The sequence below is a fragment of the Camellia sinensis genome, chromosome 3 (assembly GCF_055761805.1).
Source record: "Camellia sinensis isolate YWXY chromosome 3, ASM5576180v1, whole genome shotgun sequence".
NCBI classification, from domain to species: Eukaryota; Viridiplantae; Streptophyta; class Magnoliopsida; order Ericales; family Theaceae; genus Camellia; species Camellia sinensis.
This window is the reverse complement of record NC_138963.1, coordinates 21,273,465-21,285,707: the sequence shown is the minus strand read 5'-3', so window position 1 is coordinate 21,285,707 and position 12,243 is coordinate 21,273,465. Positions and strand designations below refer to the sequence as shown.

Here is a 12,243-nt window from a genome sequence, read left to right as displayed (position 1 = left end):
TGTTTTTTTAAGTACTTTTTTAGATATATTTTCTAGGTTTGTCTATTACTAATATTTTATACTTTTTTTAGATGGAGATATTTCATATTATAGCTATGGACGAAATTAATTTTATTCCTAAATTAAGAATGCACTCAACATTTAGTATGATTCTAACAAAAATAAAATGTCATACAAACCAAAACGCATGAGGCACTAGAGGAGTTAAGAATACACAACATTCCTAGGCCCGTTTGTTTGGAGTTATAGAGAGAGGATTGAGATTGATAGTAAAGTGAGACTCACTATTTTTGTGTTTATTTTGAGAGATGGAGAGGGGATTCGTAATCCCCTCCGAATTATGAATCCCCTTTGAGGAGAGGATTCGGATGGACCTCTAACATTTGGTATTAGAAAAATAATTTGCCAAGCTATTTTTATTTTTTATTTTTTACATGCTGGGCAATTTTTTTTTTAACATTAATATTTAATTTTTTGTATTTTTTATTAAGTAAAAATCATTGTTTTATTTGTTTTATTTTTTCTGGACATCTTTTATTTTTTTTTATATTTTTTACATGTTGGGCATTTTTTTTGAACATTAATGTTTAATGTTTTTGTATTTTTTATTTATTTTATTATTTTATTATTTTATATTAAAATAATTTAACAATCCCTATCCCAATAACTATCATCAAAATAAACACAATTTTACTTAATCCCTTTATTATAAATCTCCTCACCGTGAAATTCCTCTATTTTATTTCTAAAAACAAACGGGGCCTATGGTTTACCCTCTCATCATCCAAATGTCATGTACCCTGAATTTAACAAACACCCCCCCCCCCCCCAAAAAAAAAAAAATCAAATCTTTATTATTAGTATTAATTTTGTAATTATCCCTTCAGATTATTTCACTTCTTAAGAATAAACAAAAGAAAATTTCTAGAAGAAATTACAAAAAAAAATCTTAAGGTTGTTTACTTGTAACGAAATAAATTCTAAGTTTTAATTGTATCAATTTAAATTCTAATCTTTTTAATTTATTTTAAATCGAAATCATCTATCTGTTTTCATTAACTAAAAGTGACGAAAAAAAATAATATTTTAGTTATTAGAGTATTTTACATAATTTTTGTTAATATATACCTATATTGAATTTTATTATTAAATATAGAATTATCTAAAATGTCATTTTTCATTGAGTTTAATGGCTAAAATAATTTTTTTTCCTCTCAGAATTAGTTAAGGAAAATAAGCCAATCATTTAAATTGAAAATAAATTAAAATATTATGATTTAAATTGATAAAGTTAAGAATTAATTAATTTTTTCCATAGGATTTTATATAGTTTTTTCAAAATTCTATGTACAGAAGGGCATTTTTGTTTGCCCACGTAAGTGATGTGATTTTTTTTTTAGGAAAAATTTCTATTCAATGTATAATTTAAGAATTAATTATAAACTAATAATTAACTTTATTAGTATTAATAATTAAAGTCTTAATTTTTTATATATATAAATTTATAGTATTTTTTGGAAAACACTGACAATTATTTTTTTAACAATTTTTTCAATGTTCTAATTTTTCCTTGATTAATTTTTTGGGTTAAACTTCCTTGTGATTGGGGTTGAAACACTTTAGAGTTTGTTTTGCAATCCCTAAGTAAGTGCACTGATATGCTATCTATCTATCTGTCTAGGAAAATACTTGCCCAACAATTTTTGACCCTCACAGCTCTCAATTGATTTATGATCCCACATTATATTTTTTCTTTATTCTTTTTTTTTTCTTTTTTTTTTCTCCTCTCTCTCTCTCTCCTCCCCTCTCTCACAAATGTGTGGAGGTGCTGGGCTTGCTGGGGTCTGGATCATATCTCATCTATCTATTACCATGTTAAAAATCTCTAAAAGCCTAGACATTTTCTATCTACTATCTACTATTTATTATTACTACTACTACTACTACTACTACTACTACTACTATTATTATTATTATTATCTATCTAAACTATTTCAAAAAAAAACACAACACAACACCCAGAGAAATTTTATTTTCACACATTTGATTACCTCAGTATATATCTTCTCTCAGTACACGCACTTATTAATTTAATTATTAATTAATTTTTTCAATCCACACACTGAAAGTTACAATTATATCATTCACTCATAATCATTGTACACACACCACTCAACTCTCATTTCCACGCCCTTATTGAGTGACCTTACTTTCAGATTTGTAGACCCACATGAAGACCATTCAAGACCATAGTGTGAAGTGAAGACAAAGTCCTACATCGAAGATCTTGTTGAATTTCCATTAAAAACATCATCGAAACCCCTCCAAAATATTATTGAATATGAAGCATCTTTCTATTTTGTTATTACATTTACCATTTTCTAAATCTATGTGCACTTTATTGCCATAAAACTCTCAATTTTTTTTTAATTTTAAATTTTTTTTTTTATGTTTCTCGAATTGAAAATTTCAGCATTAGTTTTCCGAAATTATACATTTAATTCGAAACTTAACTTCTGAATAAAAGTGATTAGTTCGACAAATTTGTTTTTTAAAAAAAAACTTTCGGCAGCTGATGTTTAAATATAATGAAATAATTCTGCATTGGTTGTCCAACTGAAAACCACGAAAGGGAAAAAAAAAAAAAAAGTTATGCACAAAAAAAATTAACTTTTTCACCATTAATAGAGTATAAATCTAGAGATTAAAACAATATGAAAGTTGTTATGAGAGTAATGCTTTACAAGTAATAAAGCAGTATAGAATGTGTAGCAAGTAAAGTGACAATAATGAAAAAATTAGGGTTTAATTTTTTTTTACTCAAAATGTGTAGATCTTTTTATTTTTAAAAGATGTGTATAGGAAATATTTTTATGTAATATTATGGATGCTAGTAAATGTCCATTATAGTTATTTTAATTTAGGGTATAATTGTTATTAAAATAATATTTCATTAAATGTGTATACTAAAACAATTAAGTGTGTGAAAATAGAATTTCCCAAACAGTCACCCTGATTGTTTTATACTTTTTTTTTTTTTCCAATACACAAAATACCCTTCATAATATAAATTTGCATCTACAGACGTGTTGCATGTTCAACCATTGCGTGGATTACCAACCATTGCCTGCACTAACGAACACACTATTATGCACTATAAACAAACACGACAGTACTCAAGCCTGCAAGATTGCATTTATATTTTAATTGATAAAAATCATAGTCATTAAACATTTTTTTTTTTCAGAGGGGAGGTAAACAAATTTGATTTTAATTTGATCCACCACTACCGAATACCAAATAACCACCACCAATTCTTGTCAATTGAACGTGGTTCAACGCGGATTCCTAAAAATTAAAATTTTATTCTATTCTTAAAATATGTATATATATATATATACAAATATAAATACAAATATACATACATGCAAAAAAAAATATAATCATTTACAAAAATAAATAAATAAATAAATAAATAAATCTAAACAAAAAAAAGGCACTTAGTCCATAAAATCCAATTTTGAATTTTCTTTACCCAAAAGTTCACATTCTAAAATATTTTATCATAAGGACAAGTTTTAATATAATGACAAAACTATCCATGTATATATTGTTATGGGTATTGAACAATAATTATTTTAAATCAATTTATAGAATAAAATTGAAAGCAAAACAGATTCTAAAACATAGGCTTTTACAATTCAATAAAATTATATATACATATATATAACAGAATAAGTAAAAGATGAAGAAAATGGTTCAGAAAATAATCTGTGTGATTGTGAGAGGTACATCAAAGACGCTGTCCTAAAGTTGTTATGCGTTCCCTCCGTGCAGATTTTAATGATCACAAACGACTCCAAGATACAACCTAAAAACTTTACAGGATCTGATACAATGAACAGTTGCACTAGAAGAATTTGCCAAGAATGTATCAATTTCCTAGAAAAATGAAATATAAAAACACTATAAAGAGAAGAAGAAAAGAGAGAGAAAACAGATAACGTCGTTTTTCTTTCCTGAGTAAGAGTCATATTTAAATAGGCTCTTTGGTGTCTGTTCCAACCAAATACTTATTTAAAATTCAAACAAATAAGATGTTAAAAGGAGTATATAAATAAATAAATAAATACAAATACAAATACAAATACAAATACAAATAAATACAAATAAAGTTTTGAAACTTTTAGGAAATTTCCAACACATATATATATGTTATACAATGGAAAAACAAATAAAACAACAACGCCGCAAATCCCCCCCCTCTCTCTCTCTCTCTCTCTCTCTCTCTTTTCTTCTTCCGAAATCGACTCTCTCTTTTTCTTTTCCCAAACTATCTCAGCCTCACAGCTCACCATCTTAACCTAAGCCTTTGCCGGAACCCTAACCCTGAGCTCCACCGCCACTCTCCAAAGCCTCATCGCTGCGTCCCTCCACTTTTGCAAGACCTTGTCACTGATGCTCGATCGGGGAAGCATCACAGATGCAATTTCAGAACATTGTGCTCGACAAAGGAATTAATATGCCAGATTACACCTGAACAACAAAAACAATATATTGAAAATATTTCAAATAATAAAAAAAGGAAACGCAAACAAATTTGACAACACAACTTATGCTTTGAAAGGGCATGATGATACAACTTCAATAGATGGATAACTTACTATGAAATAATAGTTAACTTTAAATTATTTTTTTACTATTATGTCAAATGTATTTTGCTTAGTACACAATGTTTAGCTCTTTCATCGGTTACAAGAATAAGAGCAATAGGTAAATTAATGAAAATAAATTTTTATTTGATAGATTCAAGGAACGAATTATAATAACTCTTAATTTACAAAATAAAAAATACTAAAAGTACTAAAATTTTATATTTTCCATTGTCACAGCTCTCAATCTATTATTTTCACATTATAGGGGGATGTAGCCCAAAATGAAAGAGAATATAAAATTGAACAGATAATAAAATTTGGACAGATATTTGAACAAATAGGGTAAAAAATTGAACAAATAGTCAAAAAAATTAAACAGATAAAAATATATTTGAATGGATAGTCAAAAAAATTAAACAAATAGATAAGGGGTAAAATTGGAAATAAAATGTCCTCCTAAACAACAAAAGGATTTCTCATCAAATTATTTCACAAATGGTGGGCCTCTCACCAACAAAAAATAACCACTGGATCTGATATCTTATACCCTCCTTAGATTGGATTTTTCAACGATTTTCTCAACAAAAAATTCCTAATACTTTCAATCATATATTGAAATGATGAAATTCAAAATTTTAATTTATAGTTACCACGAATACCGACTATTTATATATATACACACACACACACACACACACATATATATATATATATATGTATGTGTTGTTATTGTTAAATAATTAAAAATTAAATAAATTTTGCATTTAAATTTCAAATTTCAAATTAAAAATTGTACAGTTAAAAGACACTATTTTGAATTGAATAGGTGTTTGTTTAAATTTAAAAGGTTTTGGATTTAAATCCAACCACTTTATCATGCACAAAAATTATGAAGAGTTCTATATAAATCAAATGTCTTTTTTTTTTTTTTTTCTATTTTCTCTTAACATTAACATTTATTTATTTATTTATTTAACACTAAAAAATGATCAATTACCTATTCCTCTGTTTCCAAAAGTCCTATAACAAACTTGTCTTCCTATTTTTTTGAATTGATGATTGAATTATAAAATCTTTCTTATTTCCTTCATCTACTTCCATACTGTTGTACATATTATTTACAAGTGACCATCATGGATTAGACCGCTGTAAATATTTTTGATTGAATTTTAGTATTATATCCATTTGTTCGAATCTACACAAAAATTTTGTGAATATTTTGGGTTGAATCTTATAGTTGTATGCATATGTTCAAATCTACATAGAGGGAGACACATCCGGTTTCGTACTGCATCTCAAGAATTTACAAGTTATTTTTATATATTTTTTTTTGATCGGCAAAGTAAAAATTTCATTAACAACATGAAATTAAAGGTACAGGAAAATGGCATGCATCGAGAGAGATTCGGAAAGTACAAATTACCCCTACTACTGCTACTCGCATCCATTGCAGACTGATACACAGCTACACTGAAGCACTCTACCTCTATACAGGCTCCATTGCCGTCAACAACCACCCGTGACCTATCCTCCTACACCGATCCTCTTTTGCTCCTTTGCTCCATTTACTCTCCTCTTCTTGCTTCACCCTCCTCTTCTAACCTGCTGCAATCACTTCCAAAGCCCATCCACGACCTCACCCAGTCTAGCCCAGCCACGCCATCTCCAAGCATACCTGCTACAAACTAAGCTGCTGAACCGACAGAGCACTCAAAGCATCCGAACACACCCACACACTCATATGGTCGAAACATTGCCATCTCCAATTCTCCACACCTATGGTCGAAACCACCCAAACAACGAAAACACACCACACTACTGGACGACGTTCACCCCTCAAAACTCGCATACGCATAGAAGCGCTCGAATGAAATCTTCCATAGACACAACTGGACGGCGTACACCTCCGTAGATCTGAACTGAGAACACCCCTCAAACTTCCATTCGCACAGAAGCGCCCGAGTGAACAACCTAACCAGATCTGGGTCGTCCTCTTTGCCGACCCATTGAACAACCAAAACGTTCACCAAAACACCCCAAAAAACCAAGCCAAATCTACGGCAGCCCGCATGTCACCGGTGGGAAAATAATGGGGGAATCAAGTTTATTAAACGGAAATCTAACAAACAAACACAATAAAAGAGCTGGGCCAGCCGACCTCCATAGCCAAAGGCGGCGGCCGGCCGGCCCCAAAGTGAGGCTTGGGAAGGAGGTTTTTTAGAGAGAGAGAGAGAGAGAGAGAGAGGAATTCTTAGGCTAAGATACTTGTATTACAAGTTATTTTTATATACTTTCTCTTTGTTTAGATTTTTATAATTGTATTATTTTGCATAGTATTTTAATAGTCCATGTATGCTGTCAAAATTCTAAATAACAACCACTTTCTTTGATTTAATTTTTTAAAACTATACTTTTGCCTATATTTTGATTATACAATGCAAATACGATTGCACATATGTTAATTCATACTTTTTTTTTTTTTTTTTGGCGTGCGTGATAGATATATATTTTCACAAGACTATCTCCAATATTGTAATATAGAAAATAGCTCTAGAATTTTGATTGCATTTAATTCATATTTTTTATTTTGTCTAACTTTAATTTCATTTTCAAATGATATACAGATAGTACCTTGCAAAAGTTGATCTCAAATTTTCTCAAAAATTTACTTAAATCCATGAATACTACCTTCTACAATTGGTGAAAAAATGAGTTCGACCAAAACAGCCACGTGCAAAACACGTGTACTTTAATTAGTTTAGATAAGTGTATTTATTTGGATCGCATCACTTTTTTATTTTTGTACACATTTTTGTAAAAAATTAAAAACTACACTTATTTGTCTGCAGTCCTAATCAGATTGGACTCTATTGTTAGGCTTTTTGTAGGCCCACCACTGAGTCCAAATCAATGATCTGAACCGTTTAATGAATAAAACTTGTCGAGAATTTATTCGTTGTAAAAAAATCACGCCGGTCAGATATCGATAGTCACTTAATGAATTCACATTTCTATTAATAGCAAATATGATTTTTTAAATATTGTTGACAAAAATATGAATTGATCAAGTAAATAGCAATGCCCCATTAATATAATTTTTTACAAAATTAATATAATTTTTTACAAAAATAAAATAATTATGAGTTACCATTAAATAATTCACATTAAACAATTCAAATTATTGATGTTAACTTTTTACAAAAATAAAATAATTATGAGTTGCCATTAAGGTGCCGTTTGGTAACACTTACGTTTTCAGTTTTCTGTTTATATTTACAAAAATTTTAAAAACTCAAATAAAAACTTGTTTGGTAAAATTTTTGATTTATAAATCAGTGGTCTCAGTTTATAAATTTGGCCAAAAAATGAAAACACAAAAAATGTGTTTCCATTTTGAGTTTTCAGTTTTTTTTTTTTATCACCCAACATTAGCGACCACCCGCCACCGTTTTCCACCACCGTCATCCGCCGCCACCACCCACCACCCACCCTCCGCCGCCACCACCTGCCGCCACCACTCACCGCCCACCACCCACCTGCCACCCACTTGCCATCACCACCCACCCCTCGCCATCACCACCACCACCACCTACATGTCATCCACCCGCTACCACCCACTACCTGCCACTACCATTCACCGCCCGCCACCACCACCCGCCACTTACTTGCCACCACCACTCACCACCCACTTGCCACCACCAGCTACCCACCACCACCGCCCACCTGCCACCCACTCGCCACCACCACCACCACCACCCACTCGCCACCCACTTGCCACCACCACCCACCACCACCACCACCCACTTTCTACCACTCGCCACCGTCACCCACCCACCCACTACCACCACCCCCCGCCACCCACCTGCCACCACCACCTACCACCACCGCCACCCACTCACTACCACTTACCACCCGCCACCGTCACACATCCACCCATCCACCCACCACCACCACCACCACCCACCATCCGCTACCCACCTACTATCACCACACACCACCCGCCGCTGCCACCACCACCGCCACCACCCACTCGTTACCACCCATCACCCGCCACCGTCACCCACCCACCCACCATCACCACCCACCATCCGACCGCCACCACCCACTACCACTTGCCATCCGCCACCCACCCGCCACCACCACCACCACCACCACCCCCACCCACTCGCTACCACCCGCCACCGTCACCCACCCACCCGCCACCCACCACCCGCCACCTACCCACCACCTACCACCACCTGCTATCCGCTACCCACCTGTCACCACCACCCACCACCCGCGCACCACCACCACCCGCCACCGTCACCGTCACCCACCCACCCACCCACCCCCCACCACCCACCGCCACCCACCGTCACCACTTTCCACCACCGTCTTCCGCCGCCACTTGCCACCACTTGCCATTTCTCACTCTTTTTTATATTTTTAAAATTTTTTAAACATTTTGTCAATTACCAAACGCGTTTTTAGTTTATGTTTTTCTAAAAATAAACAAAAAATAAACATAAACCAGTTTATAAAATTTTTGTAAATATAAACTGAAAACGTAAACGTTACCAAACACAATTCAAACCAACGGAAATAAATCTTAGAAGGATCAGACTGAACGGTTCACGTAGACTGCCAATTGGAGGGAGACAATCCCGATTCAAATATAGCTAGAAAAACGTGTCCTTCCTCATGCCACGTAACAACCACAGAAAAGGTTAGATATTCGTTTGGAATTAGGGTTAGGGTTAGGGTTAGGATTGAGAGGTTGGAGAGGAGAAGACGCTGCCACCTGCGAGTGCAATTCAAATCGTTGAGACCATGCAGAAGGTGTGATGGACATACACCATTGATATGGTCCCCTGAAGATCAGGTCAGGTCTCTCTCTCTCTCTTTGCTATCTCTTCTTTTCTTTCCCCCATCATAATCAGACGAACTCCATGGCAGAACAAGTTGATCGTATTAGTGCTATACCTGATAAAGTCATTCTCCACATCCTTTCATTCATGCCGATGAAGTTTGCGATTCAAACCGGCATTTTATCGAACAGGTGGCGTCATCTCTGGAAATTTAACCCCGTTCTCGATTTTCCACCTTTTCCTTCTTCTTCAACCACCGAACCAGTCGTAGACTATGGCTTTGTCAATAGGTGTCTTAGCCTTCACAAAGAGCCTATAATTCGAAAATTCACCATCATCACCGTGGTTGGTGATTCCACTACCGATTCCTTCAACCCTGACATTGAAAGCTGGATTGATTTCGCCGCTTCAAAGCACGTTAGATTTCTCGAGTTCTACTGGTTTGTAAAACCCTACTGTCCCAGGTTGTTTCAATTGCCGAATTCATTTTATGATATTGAATCGTTAGAACAATTGGTAATGACCTCCGTTGACTTTAATCCACCGCCATCACCACCACCACCTTTTGTATCTATGAAAAAGCTCACTCTTTTTCGATCTCAACTTACTGATGAAGCACTTGAAGCTGTTATGTCTACATGTTTGCTACTTGAGAGTTTAGCTCTTCAAATTTGATATGGTCTTGTCAACGTTAAGGTCTCGGGTATGGCTCTTAAGGAATTTGTATTTTATCGGGAAAACCTTGGAGAAATGACTACATTACAAGTGGATGCGCCCAATTTAGCGACCCTGAAGACCTGGCGTTGCTTGAATATTCTCCGGCTTAACAATTCTTGTAGCCTTCTTGGCGTAAATCTTTTTGATGTGGGGAATTGGGATTTGGAGAATTGGGATTTGCAGAAAAGCAATGTTAGAATATTGCTGGATCAACTAGCTCAGGTTGAGGGTCTTGCTGCTAATGATTGGTTTCTTCAGGTACAGTACAGATGTCAATCTGAAACGGCTTGTTTATTCATGTCAAACCCATATAATTTCTCTGTTGTTGCTAATTTTGTGTGTTTTCTTTTTTAATTACACTCTTTTGGAAATTGTACAGTTCGTAATCGAAGAATATTATAGGAATGAAAAACGATGTACTATATTCAAGAACCTCAAGGAATTCTATCTTATGGGTTCACAACAACTAAAGGAAGAATACAATATGGTTTCCTTCTTTGCCTTTTTGGAAGATTGATTAAAATTGATGTAAGTTTTTTACTCATGCTTTTATATTGTCTTCTTTTTTCTACTCTTAACAAATTCTAACATTGTTAGCATTTTATGCAACGCAGTTTCGATTGTCTTGTTGGACTGGGATACACAAGAAATTGCCTACAATGGATATAAAACCTTTGTGTCCCCGTGGGACATGCGAATTTATAGAGATCAACCCACAGGCTGGAGAACAGTTACCACAAGTTAGTCTTCTACTCCAGCTTAAATCTATTGAGTTGTTGTACTTTTCTGGATACAAGTATGAGATGGAGTTGGTGAAGCTATTGTTGGAAAAGACCGTGAGTTTAGAGATCATGTCAGTGGTTTTTGAAGATCCCGAACTATATGTAGGTGTGTTCATGTTTCAATGGCGTGTTCCTATTAATCAGAGAGAGTTTCTTCGAGAACAAGTGTGTCTCTTGACCAGAGCTTCCCCTCGTGCCCAGATCTTGTTTATCTAAAAGTTCTGTGCATTTTCCAAAAGGTGAGAATCTTCTAATGTGAACTTTTTTTATTTGGTTGATTAGAACATTCCGCAACGGAGTGGTCTTGAAACTTGAACTTGCTTTGATTACCTAACCTACCCAAGTGAATCATGTCAAACAATTGACAGCGTCACACAAGAATCTATACACAGTTGTGCGAAGTTCAGAGACTGCCTCCTGAGGAATCCCTAAAGGCTAACACAACATAGATCTAACTTGATGGTGTTTTTGTGTTTTAAATTAGTATTAATTTTCATTAATTTTGATTGTTTTTGGCAAATTAAAAAAAATTCATATTACTGCCCTGTCTGTTTTTTCATTTTTTAGAAATCGTTGATTTGTATCTGTCGCTGAAATATTTGTCTATATGTATGTATTGTGTTTCTAGTAACCAGGTGGATAATCACCACTCACTATCAGCACCACAGAAGCAACCGTTTACTTTACCGAGCCCAACATCAATTGAAGAACTCAATTTGTTAAAGTCATTCTGGTCGAGTAGATGATGTAAATAAAACCTTAGGAGTGTCAATAAAACCTTATGATTGTCAGAGGCTGCTCAATCCTTCCACTCCAAATTTTATGCCCCTCCTACCAATTAAGGAGAAAGGAACAATTACACAACAATAAAATAATATATGACTTAGAAACAACCTCTTTACATGTAGAGGTAAGACTACGCTGGCTTTTGGAAAGTTAGTAAAAAGTTGATTTTTGACTTTTTACCAAGCTTTTTGGTAAAAAGCTGGCTGTTTGTTTTTTAGTTTAATATTTATTTATGATGTCAAATCAAATTAAAATGACTAAAATACCCTTACCCAACATAAGAGATTTATTTATTTATTTATTTTTTTCATAAGCCCTAATTTGTAATTTTATGGCTGCGTTTTTTGCACTTGCCAAATGACTTTTTTGGCGTTTTTGACAGCCACGTTTTTAGACATTTTATTCAAAAACGTGACTTTTTACCATGTTTCCAAAATGGCACACGTATATTTGATC

The 12,243-nt window shown here is 33.9% G+C and overlaps 2 protein-coding genes across 3 annotated transcripts in view; both read left to right on the top strand.

Moving 5' to 3' along the window:
- The window catches only part of LOC114310196 (F-box/LRR-repeat protein At3g26922), a 28,337-nt gene extending 16,327 nt beyond the window's left edge, over window positions 1–12,010 (top strand). The window contains exons 3-4 of one of the 2 annotated variants that reach the window (XM_082919243.1): window positions 10,834–11,240; window positions 11,630–12,010. In XM_082919243.1, the coding sequence (XP_082775369.1) occupies window positions 10,834–11,217 (384 nt within the window). In that variant the 3' untranslated portion in view covers window positions 11,218–11,240; window positions 11,630–12,010. Of the gene's footprint in view, window positions 1–10,833; window positions 11,541–11,629 lie in introns of those variants that run through there. The other variant, XM_082919242.1, reaches the window with a different exon arrangement.
- On the top strand, window positions 9,271–10,747 carry LOC145822377 (uncharacterized). Its single transcript, XM_082919244.1, has 2 exons — window positions 9,271–10,477; window positions 10,599–10,747. Exons 1-2 carry the CDS (start codon window positions 10,208–10,210, stop codon window positions 10,734–10,736), a joined length of 408 nt encoding a protein of 135 aa, XP_082775370.1. The 5' UTR covers window positions 9,271–10,207; the 3' UTR covers window positions 10,737–10,747.
- Window positions 12,011–12,243: the final 233 nt, after the last annotated feature.

Excerpts from the sequence above, each read along its gene's own strand:
- LOC145822377 (XM_082919244.1), top strand. The coding sequence starts at position 10,208 with ATGGCTCTTAAGGAATTTGTATTTTATCGGGAAAACCTTGGAGAAATG. Across the intron at positions 10,478-10,598 it reads CTAATGATTGGTTTCTTCAG|TTCGTAATCGAAGAATATTA; the intron begins GTACAGTACAGA and ends GAAATTGTACAG.